Consider the following 20,593-nt stretch of genomic DNA (forward strand, 5'->3'; position numbering starts at 1 on the left):
AGTATATATATATATATATATATATATATATATATATATATATATATATATATATTTACCTCAGGATCCATTTAAACAAGTAGGTGCTCAAAATCTCACCTTCCCTTGTGCCTGATAAACTCTGATTAGATTTACTCACCCCTCCCTTATCTCTGCAGATTCACTTAGCTGACCAAAGCATCTTAATCTCACACTATCTGATCTTCACATCTTGGCAGACGGGAGATGCCTCTGTCACATTCAAGTTGTTTCAAAGAGGAAAGCAATCGGTCTCCCACTTCGGCCGGCTCTCGCTCTTGCTCACCGTCGACTCCCCTCACTGCCGATCTCGCTCTTTCTCACCTCCCTCCCTCTCCTCTTGTTCCTAAAAGCATGGTGTCTGCTGGAATGTGATTAGTGTTGGCCGCCGGAGCACTCAGTGGGAGGAAGCTTGCGCCGTGCCGCTGAACTACGGTGCCCCGGAGGGACAATCAGTGCTGAGTTAGCACTACTCTCTTTTCTCTTCTCCATCTCTCCCTGTGCCTTCAAATCTGATTGATCCTCCATTGAATTATTAGGGTGTGTGCACTTGCTTTCCAGCAAAAAATGCTGGCAGACTGTTAGATCATAGTGTATCTCCTCAACCAAGGTCAATTTTCCCCTCTTGTTTTGGATTCCCCGGGCTAATGAACTTCTGCGTCCAACACTAAAGCCCTCCACAGTCAGCATAACAGAGCAAGCGGAGAATGAATGAAAGTTGAAAAGCTCCGAGGCAGATAAAGGACTCGTCTTTGAACTTCTCAGTTTTTGACAAGCCATAAAGAAGAGATACAACTTCTGATCTTCACACTTTCAGCGCTGCCCCTAAAGATTAATTTCAGGAACATGAAGGTGGAAGTTATCCTTCAGTCTAGCGACTGGTAAAGGTGTCCTAGCAGTGACTGAGAGTCTAGAATGATGTTCTACAAAGGGAGAGCCATTGATTTTTGAAGTTTCATCAAATCAGCATGCATAAAATTTGAGACGAAACTTCACAAGAGCTCAGCAGGCCTGGAATTGTGCCAAGGGGCCAACTTCGAAATCAAAACTAGTTAAAGGACAGGACATAGTTTTTATGACAGTAAGCTTAACTGTTCAAATTTATGCAGCCTTTTGTGAAATGTATTTTTAATCAAAAATAAAGAATATTGGTTTCAAGAAAGCATTTGGCTTGACGGACTGCATGATTTCCACATTCGAATTTAACATCATGACAGCATTTCTATGTAGTCCATTCCTCTAATAGTAAGAGCAAACCATCATTATGCTTTCTGACTGAACCTAATGTGTTAATGTTAAAAAAGAGTAAACCCTGCTGGTTGATGCATTGACAGACTTTGTGAAGTAGCTATGAATTCAGACTAAACAAAAGTCCTGCATCATTCAATCGACTGCCACTGAATTCTTTAATGAACAGAACGTTTCAAAGAACAGTATCTATTTGAAATAGAAATCTTCTGTAACATTATCAAATGACCCCACTCTTTGAACAGCAGTGTATATAATCCTCCCCGCTCATAATACAACTCATCATCCACATCACCACATCTGATGTAGTCGCATCAGTGGTAAAAAAAATATCCTTTGAAATGTGAAAAATCTGATGCAGTGTTTTAGCACCTGTGTGAGCTCCACGATTTCGCCAAATCCCGAAAGGCTGTGCTCAGTCACACAAAAGCCCCGCTTTCACGGTCTGCTCTCTACAGCACAAAGAGGAAATTGTGCTGACTGCTCGTCCTTGCAAAGTCCTCATTAGCCTAATGAACGCCTTCAAACGCAAAAACCAAACAAGGGTTCTGGGAGGTTATTAGGAAAATTACACCTCCAGGAGGCCCAGGGTAAAGAAGTTGGTGGGTTGAAGGGGGGGGGGGTGTTCTTGTTCATTACTTCTCGCTCTGCAAATCGCTAACTAATTTAGCCCCACTGCCATGCTATTTCTACTTCTATGGATCATTTTCAAAGAACTGTGAGTGAGAGTACTCACTGATTTCTCAGAATACGCATGACGTATGAATAGAAATGAAATATACTGAGTATTAGGTGACACATCAGCGAAATCAGCAATCCTTTTCTGCAGTCAATCTAAACCACTGCTGATAAATGATCTGCTAAGCTAAAGGAAAAATATCAGACACAATTTTAAATCTGTTTGGGAAAAATGCTTGCGTTTTCCATGACGCTTTTTTTTTTCCTGTTGTGTAATTCTAAACGTGTTTTTATATCATAGAAGAACACTAAAAGTGCAGTCACTGCTAAATGTTTTGACCTTGGTGAACTGTAATGTAATAAGCACCTCTGTACTGTTTAAACTGTCATAATATGGGTTGTTCACCAGTAATATTGTTTGTAAACTGTGACATCTCATAATGCTATTTAATAAAAGTTATAAAATATTATTTAATAGGATGTATTTTGTAATGATATAATTGGATTTATTTATATTTGCAAATTCTATTCAACACAGAATGCAATATTACAGGCATCATACCTTTTTCTGTAGAAGCCCTCTTTGTTTCATGGCCTGTGTCATGGGTTGCCAGATCCCCCTCTTTTGGGCCTGGTGGTGCACTTGGAGACAGGCCTAACAAGGCATGGCCAAGAGAAAGACCATTCTGATGTAAATCTAAAGGGAGAGGAGGGGCATATAAACAGATTTTACCAACAAAAGACACAGATACAAAAGCCTGACCCGTGAAGCCCAATCCTCCATTCTAGTAGGTGTAAAAAAAATTATATACAGCTTTGTTATATTACATATTTACTGTATATATTTTTGTGTAAGTGTTCATTAACATTTAAGTTTTTTTTCAATAATATTTAATTCATTAAGGATGCATTACATTTAACAACAGTGAAAGAAAACTTTTATAACGTTATAAAAGATTTCCACAAAAATATTCATTTGTTTTTAACTTAAGGAACGTTTCTTGAGCAGCAAATCAGCATATTACAAAGATTTCCGAAGGATCATGAGACAGTGAAGACTGAAAATTCAGCTTTGCATCATGAACTACAATATATTCAAATACAGTAGAAAACAGTTCAAATTATAATAATATTTCACAGTAGTATTGTTGTCAATACTAATGACGATCAAATAAATAGAGACTTGGCATGCATGTAACTTCTTTCAAAAACTTTTAAAAACTCATACCGATCCCAAACTATTGAATGGTAGTGTGTGATATTTTAATTCAATAATGAAAGCCTCACTCTGATCTCGTCCTGAGCAAGCTTTAAACAAAATACAAGTAGACAATATTATCTCAAAGCGCCTAAAAAAGATTACAAGATTTAAACTTAAGTTTTGTCAAAAATAGGATTTAAAACACATACTGCTTCCAAATGATATCATACCACCGCCATCCGATATCATGGGGGAGATTTATAATGTGTCTGATAATAGACTGAAAAATGTAGAGGGCATTATCTGTAATTGCATAGTTTTAGTTCCGGTTAAAGCAATGCACATGAACTGCTCTGATGGCTTTGCTTTTAGTAGATTCTGTGATATCACCTTATTCTTAATTCTAAAAGCACATTTGTAAGGTTATATGTGTAGTTTCACATTATCGTGAGAGCGTAGTGCTAAGTGCTCAGGGACCAAACTCTGCTGAAACAGTAAGTTTGGTTTTAGTCGTATAAGAGGATACAGACAGAAATGAAAATGTAGAAGTATACATATTATTACAGCTAACATGACTCCAATGACAACTAAAATCTTGACGTTATATGCAGCGTAGTCTTTGTAATCTTTGTAAGTCTTTGTCATGTAGACGTACGTGGCCGGTCAGAAGAGCTCTCTGTGTGGGCAGGAGAGCTGGACACGGAGCTGCTCTGTCTGGAGGATAAGTGGCTCCCGGACCTGCGGCCATCATCCAGAGACGGGACAGGTGACGGGCTGTCTGGGACTCGCTCCTGATAGTGAACACAAACATCAGTCATCATAGTCAGTCATATATTTTAGATAAAACTCTAATAAACTCTAAATAATTGCAGAAGAACTTTCTCTGCTGTGGACTTTAAATACTGTTCTAAACAGTACACTGTGTGAAGAATAATTATATTAAGAAAAACTTCACTCAAAGCATGAACAGATCTGGATAACATATTACATGTTAAAACAATTACATTAATTAACAAACTAACAATGAAAAATCTTAATCTTGACTGAGCTCAACATTTACTATAACATTATTCAAATCAAAAGTTGGATCTAATAAAGTTATTTAATGGACCTGAGCTAACATGGACTAACTACAATTAACAAAGATGACTAAATATACTTTAACAAATGTATTGCTAATTCTTTGTGAATGTTAATAAATGTATTAAATATAGTAAACAAAATTGAACTTTATTTTTTAAGTGTTAACAAAATCATTCATCATTCAGTGTGAAGCATGAAGTAGAAACATATATGGAACCCATTAGAAACCGAAACAATTCCATATATATATATATATATATATATATATATATATATATATACTCTATAGAGCCAGTAAATATGCATGTTTATGTTATGTTTAATGCATTATAGGACATATTTGTCATGTACATGTATACACATACAGTATATAACTAAAGACAAACCTATATAATCCTATATATTCACCCAAAGAACATACGCATGTGAAAATATATATGGTCTTATATGTAACATATATCAAGCTTGATATAGAGCAATACACTATATATCGCATTTCCATATAAGTGAAGGAACAGAAATCTCTGTTTCATGAAAATACCTTCATTTCTCTATCAAAGATGAACAAAAGTTTGATGAGTTTGGAACAATATGAAACTAAATAGCGTAACTGATGACAGAATGTTCATTTTTGGGCTAAAATTTCCCTTTGCATTTCTTAAGAACTGTAGGTACAGTTTGCGTCCTTGTACCTTTATAACTGACGTCACCATTCTGGACGGGACACTCTGGACCTGAGCAGCGGCTGCCATATTGGCGAAAGTGCTGAGATGGTTCATCTGGTTCATCGCCATGGCGACCGAGGCAGGAGGCAGACTGACTGGAATCAAGGGATGTGACATCATCATGAACGGAAGTTCCAGACCTGTGCAGAAACACAAATAATGATAAATTAATTAATCATCCATAACTATAACCTAATATGTATTTCTGCATAAACACTTTATTGCACAGCAGGAAACCCTGAAAAAAAATGTAGCATTCCAAACGCAAACTCATTAAAATAACACATGCTGCACCATCGGTTTGAGGATATTAACAAACACTCATCACACTGTACGGAAAAAAAGCTTGTAAATAGTTCCAAATTATGATGCTTCACTTTATGAAATTTCATCACTTTCTGCTTTGTTAGAGCTCTCTTTAAAGATGTGCCATTATGGCACAGCATGTCTACAAGTATAACAAGAGCTGCTGGAGTCTGTACCTCAAACCAATTAGCTGCTTCTCAGACTGCTGCAAACGTCTTCATACATAACAAGCCCGTGATAAATTAGACCACACACTCTATTTGTAGCACAACAAGCTACGTGACAGCGAGACTGCAGTACATACGCCTGCTGTGTGACCGGTGTTTTGCTTGTTTTAGTGTGCTGATCCAATCTCACGCAGCACTCTAACAGTGTTATGCTTTATAGGAATGTGAGACGATACTCTCCAGAGAGGAATAACGGCAGGAAAAGGAAATAGATCCTCTCACAACCGAACAGGTCAGGGCGTAAGGTTACAGTCAGCCACTCCGCGGCCGCCCGTACACCGCCGCCACTTTGAAAGCGAAGGATGAAAGAGAGACACACAGAGAGAGGACATTTCGGCAGTTTCTCTCTCACAGACTTTTTCATTTCCCATCAGTCGTTTTAAGAGAAGCTCCTGAACTGTGTCGGCCTCGAGCTAATGGATTCACTAGGGTTGATACTCGCGGCGGATGATGAGAAGGAAGGCCAGGAGATGATGAGCCCTTCGGAGGTGATAGTTTTCAAGACCTTCCATCTCCCTCTGCGTTTCAACCAAATACCAGGCAGCTCGGGGGGTCAGAGGTCTTCTCTCTGCCACGGAGACTTGAAGGGCCACTTACAAATGAAAGTTCTCCTTCCTTTCGTCATGACATTTCAAGTCAGAGACGGAGAGAGAAAGAAAGCCCCTGATTTTCATGAAATGGATGACGCGCAGATTAGTCACGGTGATCGGGCGACAGAAAGGAAGTGAAAGCAAGATCAAAGAAAGCCATTGAGTGCTGAGGAGATTGATGTATGGATGGAAAAGGGATCTGAGCCAAGCACAAGTACATGCCAAGAACATGCTCCGTCTTCTTCGCTAAGCGTCACTAATATTCTTAAAGTCAAAATTCGCCTTTTCAAGTGGAATTGAAACTGCCATATTACGCTAGAAAATGCTGATAGGAGCATTATCTGGCCTTCTAAGCGTATTCGGGAAAGGGCCAGAGTGGCAAGGAAACACTAAACCCCCTCCCCATCCAAAAAGACACTTTTGAATGAGACTGGAACTCAGCCAAATGCATCAACATTCGTCACCCTTCATCCGTATCTCAAGGGGCCTATGTCTCAGCTTCTGCTGCAAAAAGAATAACAATGCGATCCGCGAGCGTCTGTTAACGCCGCAGTACCACTGATGCCTGTTTCTCAAACACATGGTGGCCGATATCACTCACGGCGAGCTTTCAATCTATATTTACCTAAAACAAAAGAGCCCAGGGCTAAAAGAAATTGGAGGCACGCCATTTTAAAATATCCCCCCGCAGCAGTTGCCATTGTGCGCTCGAGCCCGAGCTATTGTGGAAGTGTAAATGATTTTGACAGGAAGTTGCAAATTGTATAAATATTTAGCGTTTAATAAAAAAGGAGAAACAAAACAAGCGAACGCTGAGGAAAGGAAACAAAAGAAGACTAATGACAGGGCTGGGAAGGAGCCAAGTACTCGGCTGGATAAATCCAAACACAACAGGGATCTTGGTACAAAACTGGGCACAAACTGTTGCGTAAAATGACGTGGAGAACAGCAGAACAACACAACACCTGGAAAGGATTCAAACGAGAAACAGCAACAAAAAATGTACAATGTAGCCACAAATCTGACACTGCATTGTAATAAAATGATTTTTAAATATTAAAATAAATAAACAAATAAATAAATGACACATTTTTCATGCAACCCAGTAACCCCGCAGGGTATGATTTCCCCTAATACAAAAAAGTAACATTCCTTAAACTCTGACATCAACCTGTAGAAAATCACTAATTTTCTTAATTTCTTTATAATTATAGTGTAGACTGAATTCCTTATTTTCAAAAATTTAGCTCAGCGACACATGCTTTTTAAAATTTTTAAAAAAAGTCTTCCTTGGTGTTCCTCTGGCTCAGTGATAGACCATTGCGTCAGCAGCACCAAAGGTTGTGGGTTCGATTCCCAGGGAAAACATGTTAGGTAAAAAATGTTAGCCTGAATGCACTGTAAGTTGCTTTGGCTAAAAGCGTCTGCTAAATGCGTACAATTTATTTCATTTTCACTTTTAAATGTTCAAATAACTCTCAAGCTTATCAATTACTATAAACTAACATTTGGTACTAGATATCCCCTTTTGAGTTTATTTGAAATTTGCTATCTAGTTATACTTGCAACCTTGCTACTCATTTTGCCTTATTTTATACCCTATTCTTGGAAGGTGACAAATTATGCCAAATTAAGGCATTTTGATATTTCAGTAGAATTACTGTTTGCTATAAATCCTCTCCTTTTATTTAAACATCTACATTTTTTGTGGGTTTGCCTATGCAATGGATTAAATAATAAAAACAAAAAACTTCAAAAGTTAGATTAATTATACACAGATATGAGGCTTCCAATTTTCCTAGTGCTACTGGAAACCCTTTGCTCTTTTATTGCTACTTTAATCACAGTCATAAAAGTTCCTGCTCATGTGCTATATAACCCCTGCAGGTACCGCAGCAGCTCTCTTTTCCCCAGGCCAACCTCCCCTGAGACAGAGACCACCGGCAGGTGTGTGAGAAAGGAAGAGACTGCCACATCTGAGAAGTTGCTGGCCTGACACCACTGATCCCACCTCTATTTCTCACACACTACAATATCTTCGATTAATTATTAACCTACGATAAGATTACGATTGTTTTCTCAATTTCCCCAGTAAAGGCATATAACGTGTTCCAGCCTGACAGCCGTATATAAAACAGTAGCGATAGACAAGCTTTATTTCCCAGACAAAGGTGTGGTTGCCAGTAAGCAGCTGTGGTCTAGGTGTTCAGTCTGCGTTTAGGTCTGGTCTTTGTAGTGGTTAGACACCATGGAGTAATTTCCACATTCCCGTCAGCAGGGAGTGGGGGAGGGGGTCATGGAAAACCGGAAGTCTCGTTTCTCCTTTAGATGAAATTAATGATGCCTTCATGTGCTTTCTGTCGAGTTACTTCCCTTATGGAAATAATCACAAAACAAGCAACAACAACCGCAGTGGGGACGAGAGAGGAATAAAAAAGAGAGATGGAAAAATGGCTTATGTGGTGAGGCCCTTGAAGGGTTTTGGGGCCTCGTTCGTGGAAAGTTAATGACTGCGCAGATATTTTGATACATAGATGAAAAGAACTTTTCATTCTTTGGCTGTGAGAGAAGATATGAGATGATCTATGGCTGAGAAAATAAATAAATTAAGCTCAAATTTCATTCTTAATAGAGAAGATAAGATTTGCTCAGGGCAGAATTGGAGAAGGAAGTCTTAACAGGCAGTGTGCTGAGCTACAGTGCTCTCCCACACTCCCACTGTTTGTCTGGTCAGAGGAACACACAGCAGAATGATCGAGCGCTCAAGACAGAGAACATCACACATACACACACTTTTGCCACACAGAGACTCAGAGAGGCAGTCGTCCCGACCAGCTGCTTGTGATTACTTGTGTTTACAATGAGCATCAGGCATCTGCTGCATGTAATCCAAAACACACACAACAGAGAGAGAGAGTCTGTGGAAAAAACATGAGCACAAAAACACATTACTAAAGCACAAAAATACAAATAAAATCTGTGTATGGTCATTTTGCTGAAAATACACTCATATTAGGGAGACATGTTAATGTGAGTCAATATTATTATTTGAAACAACTAATTAACTAAGACAAATATTTCATTTGTGTGTTTTTATTTACACCTGTTAATGTCTTTAAATCTTTAAATATTAAGAGCTAGAAATTGCTCAAGCATGGAGGATGACTTCTATTCAAGTAACAACACACATATCACAGGCGTTTTCATTTGTAATAATAAAAAAAGTCACTTGAGTACCAAATCAGCCTATTAGAATGGGTTCTGAGGGATCATGTGACACTGAAGACTGGAGTAATGATGCTGAAAATTCAACTTCACGATCACATGAACAATTTACAATATTTTCTTCTTAATTTAAATACTTAAAAAAAAGAGTAAAGTATAGATACCAATCATTTGATTGCCATTGTATTTGTGGGTGTGAAGGAATATGGTCACATAAACACACAAAAAATCTTACAGGGATTTGCTAACCAGCCAAAATGTGATCTCTTGGTCTTGAACCTAACAACTTAGGGTCAAGTAGAATCACTTGTACCTCTCGTAGTGCAGAAATGACACTTTCCTTTTTGTTCCAGTTGGCTGCAACCAAACATATTGCTTCTTATCAAATCTCTCATCTTTCTTCACAACCACATTTCAGCTCAATTCAACTCAACAAATTCTCCCTCTGCTTTCACACCAATCTCTATGACTCTAATTATAAAAAGCGCACACTCAGTATAGCAGAGTCTTCTCACATTTTTTCTGTCTCATGTTTCAGTCCTTTTTCCTAAAGGTCACTGTATTCCATACGACACTAACGGAAAGAAAACCTAAGTGCTCAAAATAAAGGGAAAAAAGTTGTATTTATGATAACACTGCATCCCCATTCACCTATGAGTCAAGACTACAACTAATTATGCATTTTGCTGTAATGGATGAAACGTTTGTGAAACAAATGCAGTAAAATGCACCATTCTTTTATCTCTACAGCTCAGTCTTTGTCTAAACCGGGGTTTTTGTCTTATAAGAACGTACTAGAGAGTTAATAGAGAATCAAGGGGAAAATCTGTCATCATTTGGTCACTCTCTCCAACCAACCCTTGATTGCTTTATATTTACAGATTTAATTTCTGTTTTATTCTGAGAGTGTATAGAAAATATAAACGAAGATCACATGGGCATATCTGATGCTAAAACGTGAGAAACAGAGTTTTTGAGGAAAGTCAGTGATGTCATCTTTTGTCCGGTGACTCCTCTGAAAACTTTTTTGTTCATGTTTCATTTCTATGCTGATTCTAAAATGATGTTATAGGAATTAAAAGGAAAAAGGGGGGAAATGCTCCACTTCATTAACTGTTCTTCTTTTATCATCCAATTATTCCTGATTATGTTCTGCAGGAATCCCATTTCTTTTCTATTACATTTTTGGCGAAGTTTGGCTTATCTGTCAGCTCAATCCCATGAGAGTGAGAGACAGGCTCTAATGGAGGAACTGCAGCCCTGGAGACCACAACATTCTCTTCTCTTCTCTTCTCTTCTCTTCTCTTCTCTTCTCTTCTCTTCTCTTCTCTTCTCTTCTCTTCTCTTCTCTTCTCATTATATTATATTATATTATACATGGCACAAAACTGTAGGATGGGCTAGGATACACAAGTGGTTTAAAAAATGGATGGATATTATAGATCTAACTTAAATGTGGGCGAAGACACTTTTGTGTTAATGTCAAAAGACATGTGTCCTATCACACTCAATGGCATTTTGGAATTACTTTGGAATTTTAGCTTGTTCTTTAAAATAAATAAATAAATAAATAAATAAATGACATGACTGCATTCAATTATTAGCTAATGAAAAAAAAAAATACTCTCAAGAGGCCAAATACTCATTTATGAAGACAAGCTTCTTGAGTTTTCATGGTGATGTTAATAAATTACCCTTAATAAAAGAACATGAATAAATATTGGTATTTTAAATATATTAATAAATTTCAATGTTGATTTTGAGAACATTTTTGCTTTCTCGTGTTGGCTAACCACTCAATTTCCAATGTAAAATAAATTTTATGGAGCAAAACCTATTGAGAATTTCATATCTAAAAAAGCTGTTGTGTACAATACACATAGCTTGATGCTGTCTTTTACCAACTCAACTTCAGCAAGACACATCCTCTCTAAATTCCTCTTTGACAGGACGGTGTGACTATATCCAGAGCCCTCCACTTCCTGCTCAGGGGCACAGCTGTTATAAGAACCTCTATTTAACCAGAGATGAGCTCATATCCTGGTAATCATGGCAGAGGGGGAGCTGCTAAAAACAGTGTCCCAATCACCAACTGGATCAGAGCCACTGGAGTTCCACTCTAACACTGCCGTCCGTATCTGTCTAGCCAGCCTCATACATGCCACACATCCTTTCAGATCTGTTCACTCTTCAGGGTTCAGATGCATCACATTTCATAGAGTACTATTCTGGGAACAGTTGTGTTTGTCAAATGTAAATGCTTATATGACCAGTGGATGAGGGTTCATGTTCAAAACACAGGCATGAAAGACTGACATTTTCAGATCTGTTCACCAGACAAAGCTGTCATTGTGTCAGAATTAAAATTACACACCACCGAACCTGAGAGATGGAAAGAGACAGACATTTTGAGGATGGATGTAACGATGAAGGAAAGAAAGTTGAAAAGCGCTGTTCTGCACCACTCAGCTCTCTTCAGCTGTATTAATATTCCACACCAAGAGTCCACACTCAAGGTTATTCTCACTCTAAATTGCTGAAGATAAAAAAACTCCTTCTTATTAGCATTTGTGGGTAAAACCTGGCTAATCTTATTCACACTTATCCCTCTCGCTGTGACATCCTGGCCTCTGTTTTCACTTTTTCCTCCATCGAAAGGTCACAACCTCATTTTCATGGTATTTTCTTGCTTAAATCTGCTTACAATGCACAGTTTCTGAAAAATAAGCACCGCATCAATGGACAGTTTCTGGAAAATAAGCACTGCGTCATAGAATAGGGACAATTTCTCTCTTTTATCAAAGCTGCAGTATGTAATTTTTTACCTTAAAATTATTTTTTATTTTATTTTAAATGATTCGTACTTGGTTTTAAAAAAGTAGATACAGTATAGCAAACTTTTTTTATTTATATATAAATAATACAGGACACTTATATATTTTTAAGTGTCCTGATGGGACACCCCTGGCAGAACCGATGACATTGAGTTTGGTGCATGACTTCTTGTAGTACTAACCCGTGACAGACAGGGGAGTGTTTGCTGTTATTGTAAAGGCGGGAATTCATGATTTTTGCGCCAAACTACAGACTACAGTCCAGAGACGTCGCCGATAGTTGCCAAAAGTCAAAGCCAGTTTCATAGAAAATCGTGTAGTGTAAACAGAATCAGACTTTTTAGCTTCAAACTGGATTCCATCCAGTCGGAGAATATCAAACATGTTTGATATTTTGGGCCAATTTTAGAACACATTGTTTTCATTTGTCATATGTCTCCTAGCTACAATGTGCACATTTCTGAGTTTGTTGTGATTGGAATAACTTTAAAGTCTGGTAGTGTGTGATCCTCAGTTTTTTATGTCCAGTATGATGGTCAGTTTTTCCTCTGTGACTATTACAAAGTTGGTAAGTGACTGATGTCTAGTATTTTTCAAATCTGTTCAGATTTTAAAAGTCGTAGTGTATTCCAGCCTTAAGGATAGTGTGCATCATGTTTAAAGTCTAATCCAAACACTGCTTGCAGAAGTGAAAACAATTTTCTTTTTTCTGGTGAAGGGCGGTGATTTAGGACGGGGTGCTGATGATAATCAGGGAGGAGGCAGCTGACTCATCACAATAAATACACACACATGGATGTACTGAATATATTTAAGAAAAATATTTTATGTAAATATAAAATATACTATATATATATGGACCAGGTTACATAGGGTCTGAGCATTTACGTTAGTTTGACATCTGAGCTTCAGTTTAAGAGATGAACTGACACTTACCCATGCTGGAGGTGATGTCACCATTCTCAGAATCTGTGCCGTGGTTATTATTGCCATGGTAACTATTCATCACCTCCAATTTGATCTTCTTCTTCATGGCTTCAGCAAGTGTGGCAGCTGTTAGGCCTATCAGAGTATTAAAGAGAGAGGGAGAGAGAGAAAGAAAAGGTGTTAATTCATAATCATTACGTTTTCTTAGCCTTTTCCAAAACAATTCTATCACTTCAGCTGCCTAAATCTCATGAGAATATGTGAATATGAATAACTGTTAACAGATTCACCTCACTGCTTTTCCAAAATGTGCCTCATTCAAATGCTTTTGTGAAAGCAATTATGAATATTTCACATCCCATAATTGAATTTGACAGAAGAGCACACTGACACTGTAACATTAGATGATAACAACAGGTCTATTATTACTCACAGCGTCATCTCAAAGCTACAGTCTGGCTTACATCACTGTTCTGCAGTCAGTCCATTGACTAATACCTGCGTCTATCTACCACGAGACACCAGCTCTGAAGAGCAGGCCTTGGATCAGCTGAACGAGGTGACTCTGTAAGATGAGACCTGCTCCCCCTGTCTTACGCTGATAACTCAGGCTGCCTAGCACCTGCCCATTGTCGCAAGTCTCCAATAACCCTTGTTAACTGTGTGCATGTGTGTGTACCCCCAGTGCACACATGTTATAATTCAATTAAAATTAAATTAGCTTCCCTTCATTGCACAGAGAGCTGCTTCTAGCCACGGAACTCTATGGCATGCTACTCTCTTTCCTCTTCCACTAGCTTAATAAAAAGACATCAGTAAGGCAAAATGAAGGTTGTTTTGTTAAAGTTGTTTTTAGGCTGAGATCATTCTAACATGGCCCCTGGGGAACAGTGAAAATGTTTTTGGGATGTACCTTTTTTTAATTTTATTTTTTTATTTACTAGTTGGAGCAAGAGAAACAAAAAAAGTAACTGAAAAAGAAATCTATATATTTATTAAATAATTATTTAGTAATTTACACAACTTGAAATGTTAAAATTATTTATTTATTTATTATAAATAAACTATTATTATCTTATGTTGAAATTCACTAAGCTTAATAAATGTTGTAAAAGAATAAGAATGTTCAAATAAATTTACAGAACTCCATAATACATTTTTAACAACAATATATAATTGAATGTTTACAAACATGTTTTTTTGTTGTTGTTTTTTGTATCCACAAAAGTGCACACATCAATTACCAGAGCCTGCACTGAATAAGCAGTTCATCTAAATTTGTGTTTTTAGCACATTGTTTATGAATTCCACTCATCATACATGCGCACAACCCAAGATATAAAGTTTTCAACATAACTCTTACTTATAGATTTTTTTTTACAAAATTTGTTAAAACAGGAGTAGTGTTCCTAATCTTATATATTTTGGATATACAGATTTAGGCCAGTTTGCAATACAACAAATATTGTAATAACAAGTGTATTAGCTGTAATTTATTAAATTAAGCATGTGCAATCCTAACTTCCCATTCAGTTGTGTGACAACAACCAAAATGCTGCTCTTTTAAACAAATAACATTGCATCAACTTTGGCTTGACTTATTTTTTTCATACAGACAAAAAACAAAATTATTCAGAATATGACTGTTCATCCCGAACACTGACTTTCTGAAAGTATCCATCCAGTTCCGATGTGTTTAAGATCTATCCTTTTAAAGTCTGCTCTCTAGTCTGGGCAAACTGCTCTCAAATGTAGTTCTAGAACTTTTGTACGCTGGCATTTGCCTGCAATTCACAACAGTTATGTGCAAATATGAGGCAAGCTCTGGCAGTGAGCTTTAGGAGCGGGGTGTTTTTTTTCTCACTCTCTCAGTTGCTCTCCAAATGCTTTCACTAAATGTCAAGATCAGAGCATGAAAGCCAAGGTCCCTATTCAGCCTGTGAAGAGGACAATATCAAAGCATTCCCCACTCTCAGTCTGCAATCCACTCAAAGAGGGAAAAAACTGTCCTCTCTCTCTTTCTCTCTATCTCCCTAGTGGCCTTTGAGTTCCCATCTCTGTGGCTGACACTGATAGTGTGACCTCTGCTGAAGATAAAAGAGGCCTGTGCTATTGAGCATTTTCTTTCTCCCTCTCACTCTTTCTCTCTCCATCACCTGCTCTTTCTAAACGAGTACAAATGTAGCCCTTTTCGGGCTCTCTTTGAGAAGTCGTAACGAGCAGACCATGCACGCACATACACAAAGAGAAGGGCAGCTTAGAAGTTGGTGCATTTAGCTTCAGGATGCAGGATGGACAGAAGCTGTGATGCTTTAAACAAGAGGAGAGCTGACACCACAGAGGCTGAGGTGAACATATCTCCAGGCAAAATCTAATAGGTTTTAATCATAATATCACAACACAATAAAGGGCAAATTAGAGTTGGCAAGACGGGGCAAACCTGCATTGTGAATGTGGAAACATAGCTGTGTTTTGATGGCTTTGGACTTTTCCACAGCACAGCATGAGTCAGATTGTTTATTTGCGTCACTTCAGATAAGTGCTGTTTAAAGTGACTGACACAGAAACAGGCTTTAACTGGTCTGTAAAAATAAGCACCGAATCTCAAGCAACTGAATTAAAAAGATAAAGAAAACTGAACTGAAGTTAGTTTCTTATCCCTGCTTAACACGCAGAGAAAACTGTGAGGAAGCGATTCGTAGGCTGAACACACTACCAACCCACCAACCCACCAAAGTTTAAACATTTTGGCTCTGTAAAGCTCAAAGATTTTTTCATTTGAGCTTCCTGTAGGGTCCAGCATAGCAACAATGGCTCAGCCAATAGCGTGTGTGGGTGGAGCTATCAGTTTAACCAACCAATTGCAGTAATTGGGAAACCTATTTGAAAACAGTCATTTTTTTCTCATTATTATTATTTCAGTTGCATTTTAGAATACATTTCTGCTATGAATTTTACATAAATCACCATATTTCCTGTTTCAGCCTAAAGATGCTTGTAACTCCATGGCCTAAACAAAACCACTCAATGTCATAATAAGCAAGACAGCCACAATGGTGATGAAGATTTACTTTTATTTTAAATATTCCTTTTTTTTTACGGAAAGTAAGCCATAATAAAAGCGACAACGAATAATTTAACCTCAGATATAAAAAAATTCTTAAAGGAAACAATTAAGTTCAAACAATATGATAACAAATGAGTGTTTTCCATGACAAATATTGTGTGATGCTGCATCACAGTTCGCATACTATCCGTCCTAAATATTATAAAAAATTATATAACCGGATGGTTTACGACTTATCACAGAAATTCAAAATCCAGACTAATGCAAACTCTAACGGCTAATATTGACCACAACAAATTGCACAGGAGATGAGGATTCGATTTGAGCTACAAACATGCATAAAAAGTGTTAAAAAAAACTACAAACATGGCAGATATGCAACACTAAGGGACTGGAAGAGCAAGGGGTTGGAGTGATAAATAAAAAAATATATATATGTATTTAATCCAATATGGTAGGAAATTAAATCAAACAAAATATATATAATGTTAACTTTGACAATTTGATTGACAGGGCAGTTTAAATGGTGACAGGATGCACATAACTAAGCAACAGTGTGTCTATTAAAGACGCAGTTATGACGAAGCTTGGTTAAAGGGTTAGTTCACCCAAAAACTAAAATTCTGTCATTAATTACTCACACTCATGTTGTTTCAAACCCATAAGACCTTCGTTCATCTTCGCAACACAAATTAAGATATTTCTGATGGAATCCGAGAGCTCTCTGTCCCTCCATAGACTGCAAAGCAACTGAAATGTTCCCAAGTCCATAAACGTAGCAAGGAGATCTATAAAATAATCCATGTGACATCAGTGGCTTATCCGCAATTATACAAAGCTACAATAATAAATTTGAGCTAAAGAAAAAGAAAAAAATAACGACTTTATTCAACAATTCATCCCCTCCACATCACCCTGGTGCCATGTGTAGAGAATATCCTCTGGACGTATGCTGTTCTGTGTCAGCTGCGTCACGCCAGGTCCGTTTCCTACGTTGTTGTGATCTAAACAGAAACAGCGTGAGGCAGCTGACACATAACATCATATATTTACGGATATTCTCCAGATATTCTGTTAGTCTGAGGAGACTAATTGTTGAATAACGTATTCATAAAAAGTATTCTTGTAGCTTTGTATAATTGCGGATGAGCTACTCATGTCACATGGATTATTTTACAGATCTCCTTGCTACGTTTCTGGACTAGGGAACATTTCAGTTGAGTTGCTGTCTATTCAGGTCAGACAGCTCTCAGATTCCATCAAAAATATCTTAATTTGTGTTGCAAAGATGAACTAAGGTCGTACAGGTTTGAAACGACATGAAGGTGAGTAATTAATTACAGGATTTTCATTTTTGGGTGAACTAACCCTTTAATACTAACTATTTTGTTACATGTACAAAGTATGTACTTTTTCTTCACAAAAAGATAAACTATATTGTATCATGTCTGGTTAGGACACAGTGTAATTCTTAATTTAAAACATTATCTGACTACTAACTTTTCCTATTCTCCTTTTATTTTAAATTATAAATCCTAAGTTCTGCTTTTCTCATTTGAGAAGGAATGATATTTGTTTGTTCTGGCAGTAACAGTGAGGTAGGAGCATTTCCTAATTTTCTTACCAGTGTGAGACATCATTCCTGAGGACATGAGTCCGGAGACGGAGTGGGGCAGGACGTGAGGGCTCTCGGGTGATGTCATGCTCTGGGTTCGTTTAGGAGGTCTGCCAGGTCTGGAGCTGAAAGATGGACACCAAATGTCAGACAGCTTTTTCTATTTGGTTACATGTAACAACCCATCTAGAAGCCAGTGCACTTCTTGCACATTAGAAGTTGCAGTGTAGACATCTTTGTTAATTATAATGGGAATGTTGTATTTTTGCTGCATCATGTCATTCACCTGAACTGTAGACAAGGTACAGAATGATTAGAAACTACCAAGTAGGCCTGAGGTTAGTTGTCAAATGTTCACTGCAGTAAAATGTGTGACAACTAATCCCAGTCTCCCCTAATTTTTAAAATCAAGGCATGTCTAGCACACACTCAAACACACACATTTCTGTTCAGAGTTGGACTAATCTACTATGCATACTAGCATGCGTCAGTAAATGCTCTCAAGGACAGTCTTTTCTGCCATCTCCAATACACCCTCTCTTATCCTTTTCTTTCTCTCTAATTAGATCACACAGTAGACTCATCTCCCTTTTCCATAATCAGCCGATTTTTTGCTCATGTATAATGCATGCTGCACACCTTGTTACCTGCTCCTGCGCATTCATGTGCAATTTAAATTTGTTGAGTTTACATGTGCTAAAATCAGCAATGGCTCTCAGAAAAACACACAAATAACATCTGCATTAACTCAAGTCTTTGTCAACCAAGTTCACCTAATTGAATCTGAATAGGAGTGAGAAAAGGTTATGGTCCATTTTCACCTGTTTGACTCAACATGATCCACCTATGATTGTTTTGATTCTTGTGTATCTTTCTGTGCAACTGAATAGGTGTCAGGTATTAAGAAAACATTAATGGAAAGCTTTTACTTTTAAAAAAATGTCTTCATCATTTTGCTGAGCATTCCAGAAATAAAGTTCTCTATTTCATGCAGATCCTCCGCTCACACCTCCCCCGTTGCTTGTGAGCGCCAATCATCCTTCATAAAATATTAAACTCCCCGCCGTTTGCCCTTTTAAAATCTCCCTCTCTCAATTCCCTAATTGTAGTGTTTCTTTATCTGTCCACTGCAGAGAGTAAATAAATGAACAAAATAGCTATTTTATCACAGCGCCTGACCTTTGAAACGGGAGAGGATTATCACAGGTTTATTTCTCTCCCCCACCCACATACTCACAAAATAGGAGTAGGAGTGTGTGTGTTTCTGTTTCTCTTTGACAATGATGACTGCTGTTGTACATGGATGCAATTTTTTTACTGGATCTATTTATTTATTTAAAAAATAGGATAAAATTAAATCCATACATACATTGACTTTATTGTACCTCAACTAATAACATTTGATGTTATATATATATATATATATTAAATTATATATATATATATATATATATATATATATATATATATATATATATATATATATATATATATATGTGCATCTCACTAATTTAAAATGTCTTAGAAAAGTTCATATATTTCAGTAATTCAACTCAAATTGTGAAATTTGCATATTAAATAAATTCAGTGCACACAAACTGAAGTAGTTTAAGTCTTTGGTTCTTTTAATTGTGATGATTTTGACTCACATTTAACAAAAACCCACCAATTCACTATCTCAACAAATTAGAATATGGTGACATGACAATCAGCTAATCAACTCAAAACACCTGCAAAGGTTTCCTGAGTAGTGATCGACCGATATTGGTTTTTTTATAACCGATACCGATACCGATTATTTGTATGTTTATGTACCCGATAACCGATATGCAGAACCGATATTTATTTACTGTTATACTTCTGTTTCTGACAATTATTACAACACAAATGAGCTGAAAAAAACATTTTATTTATAACAATCACTCCCCCCTTGCATACAAAAAAAACAAACATTATATTTATACACAAATAAATAGAAGGGTCTGAGTCCAAAAAATTTAAGCGCACTGTTACTAAGTGTCTTTGTTTTAAAATAAAAGCTTTGATGAGGTAAAAAAATAAAAACAGGTAAAAAAATAAAGCACAAAAATTATTCTAACATATTGGTGGGGGCGGGAGGGCTATTTAGGAGTGCATAGCTATTTACTCCCAGTTAAGCAGAACTAGGTTTTAGTGTAGAAAACAGAGTCTTTCAGCATTCTGCCCTGTAAGCCTGCTTCCTTCAAAAATGTCATGCAGTGGCCGTGCTTGAGGCTTCCTGATCATCAACCCAGTCAGGTGCTGAGCAATATGAACGAACTTTTTTTCCCGAGACTATATAAAGTTAAACAGCACTTGTCAGTTGGCATTTTATGATCTAGATTCAATCTAACTTTAGATCATGAAATGCCAACTGACAAAGTGCTGTTTGACTATAATTTAATCAACCGCGATCGCGCATGGAGATAATAAATAATTAATTTCCACAAAGCGGTAGGCTATATTTATATGTGTTATTAGCGAAATAATTGTTATGTAGTAAATGATAATATAATCTAGGGTGTTTAAACAAGATAATCTTGTCAAAAGTTTCATTCAGTCGCCGTGCTTAAGCCTCCAGATCATCTGTCAGTTGCTAAGCAATATGAACAAACTTTCTCTTCTAGACTAATGGTGAGCAAATACAACAGATAGAGAATTAAATTCAACGCTTTTATTTTCAACATGCACTCATTCATGTCTGTTTTATTTATGTCATGTAAAGATACGTCTTTATTGGGGCAGGACATGATGAATTACACTACGTGACTCAATGAGTTCATCTCAATTGTTTAGAAACAAGCTGCATAAATTAACTATATCAGGAATTT

The 20,593-nt window shown here is 37.1% G+C and overlaps 1 protein-coding gene across 1 annotated transcript in view; it reads right to left on the reverse strand.

Moving 5' to 3' along the window:
• Positions 1-20,593, reverse strand: part of dachc (dachshund c) — a 57,594-nt gene that overhangs the window by 15,947 nt on the left and 21,054 nt on the right. Inside the window, exons 2-6 of the mRNA XM_026204356.1 lie at positions 17,754-17,869; positions 13,072-13,197; positions 4,921-5,093; positions 3,801-3,936; positions 2,507-2,641 (exon numbers count right to left, since the gene is read on the reverse strand). Coding sequence (XP_026060141.1) covers positions 2,507-2,641; positions 3,801-3,936; positions 4,921-5,093; positions 13,072-13,197; positions 17,754-17,869 — 686 coding nt within the window. The remainder of the gene's footprint in view (positions 1-2,506; positions 2,642-3,800; positions 3,937-4,920; positions 5,094-13,071; positions 13,198-17,753; positions 17,870-20,593) is intronic.

This window comes from Carassius auratus, chromosome 26, assembly GCF_003368295.1.
Source record: "Carassius auratus strain Wakin chromosome 26, ASM336829v1, whole genome shotgun sequence".
Classification (NCBI taxonomy): domain Eukaryota; kingdom Metazoa; phylum Chordata; class Actinopteri; order Cypriniformes; family Cyprinidae; genus Carassius; species Carassius auratus.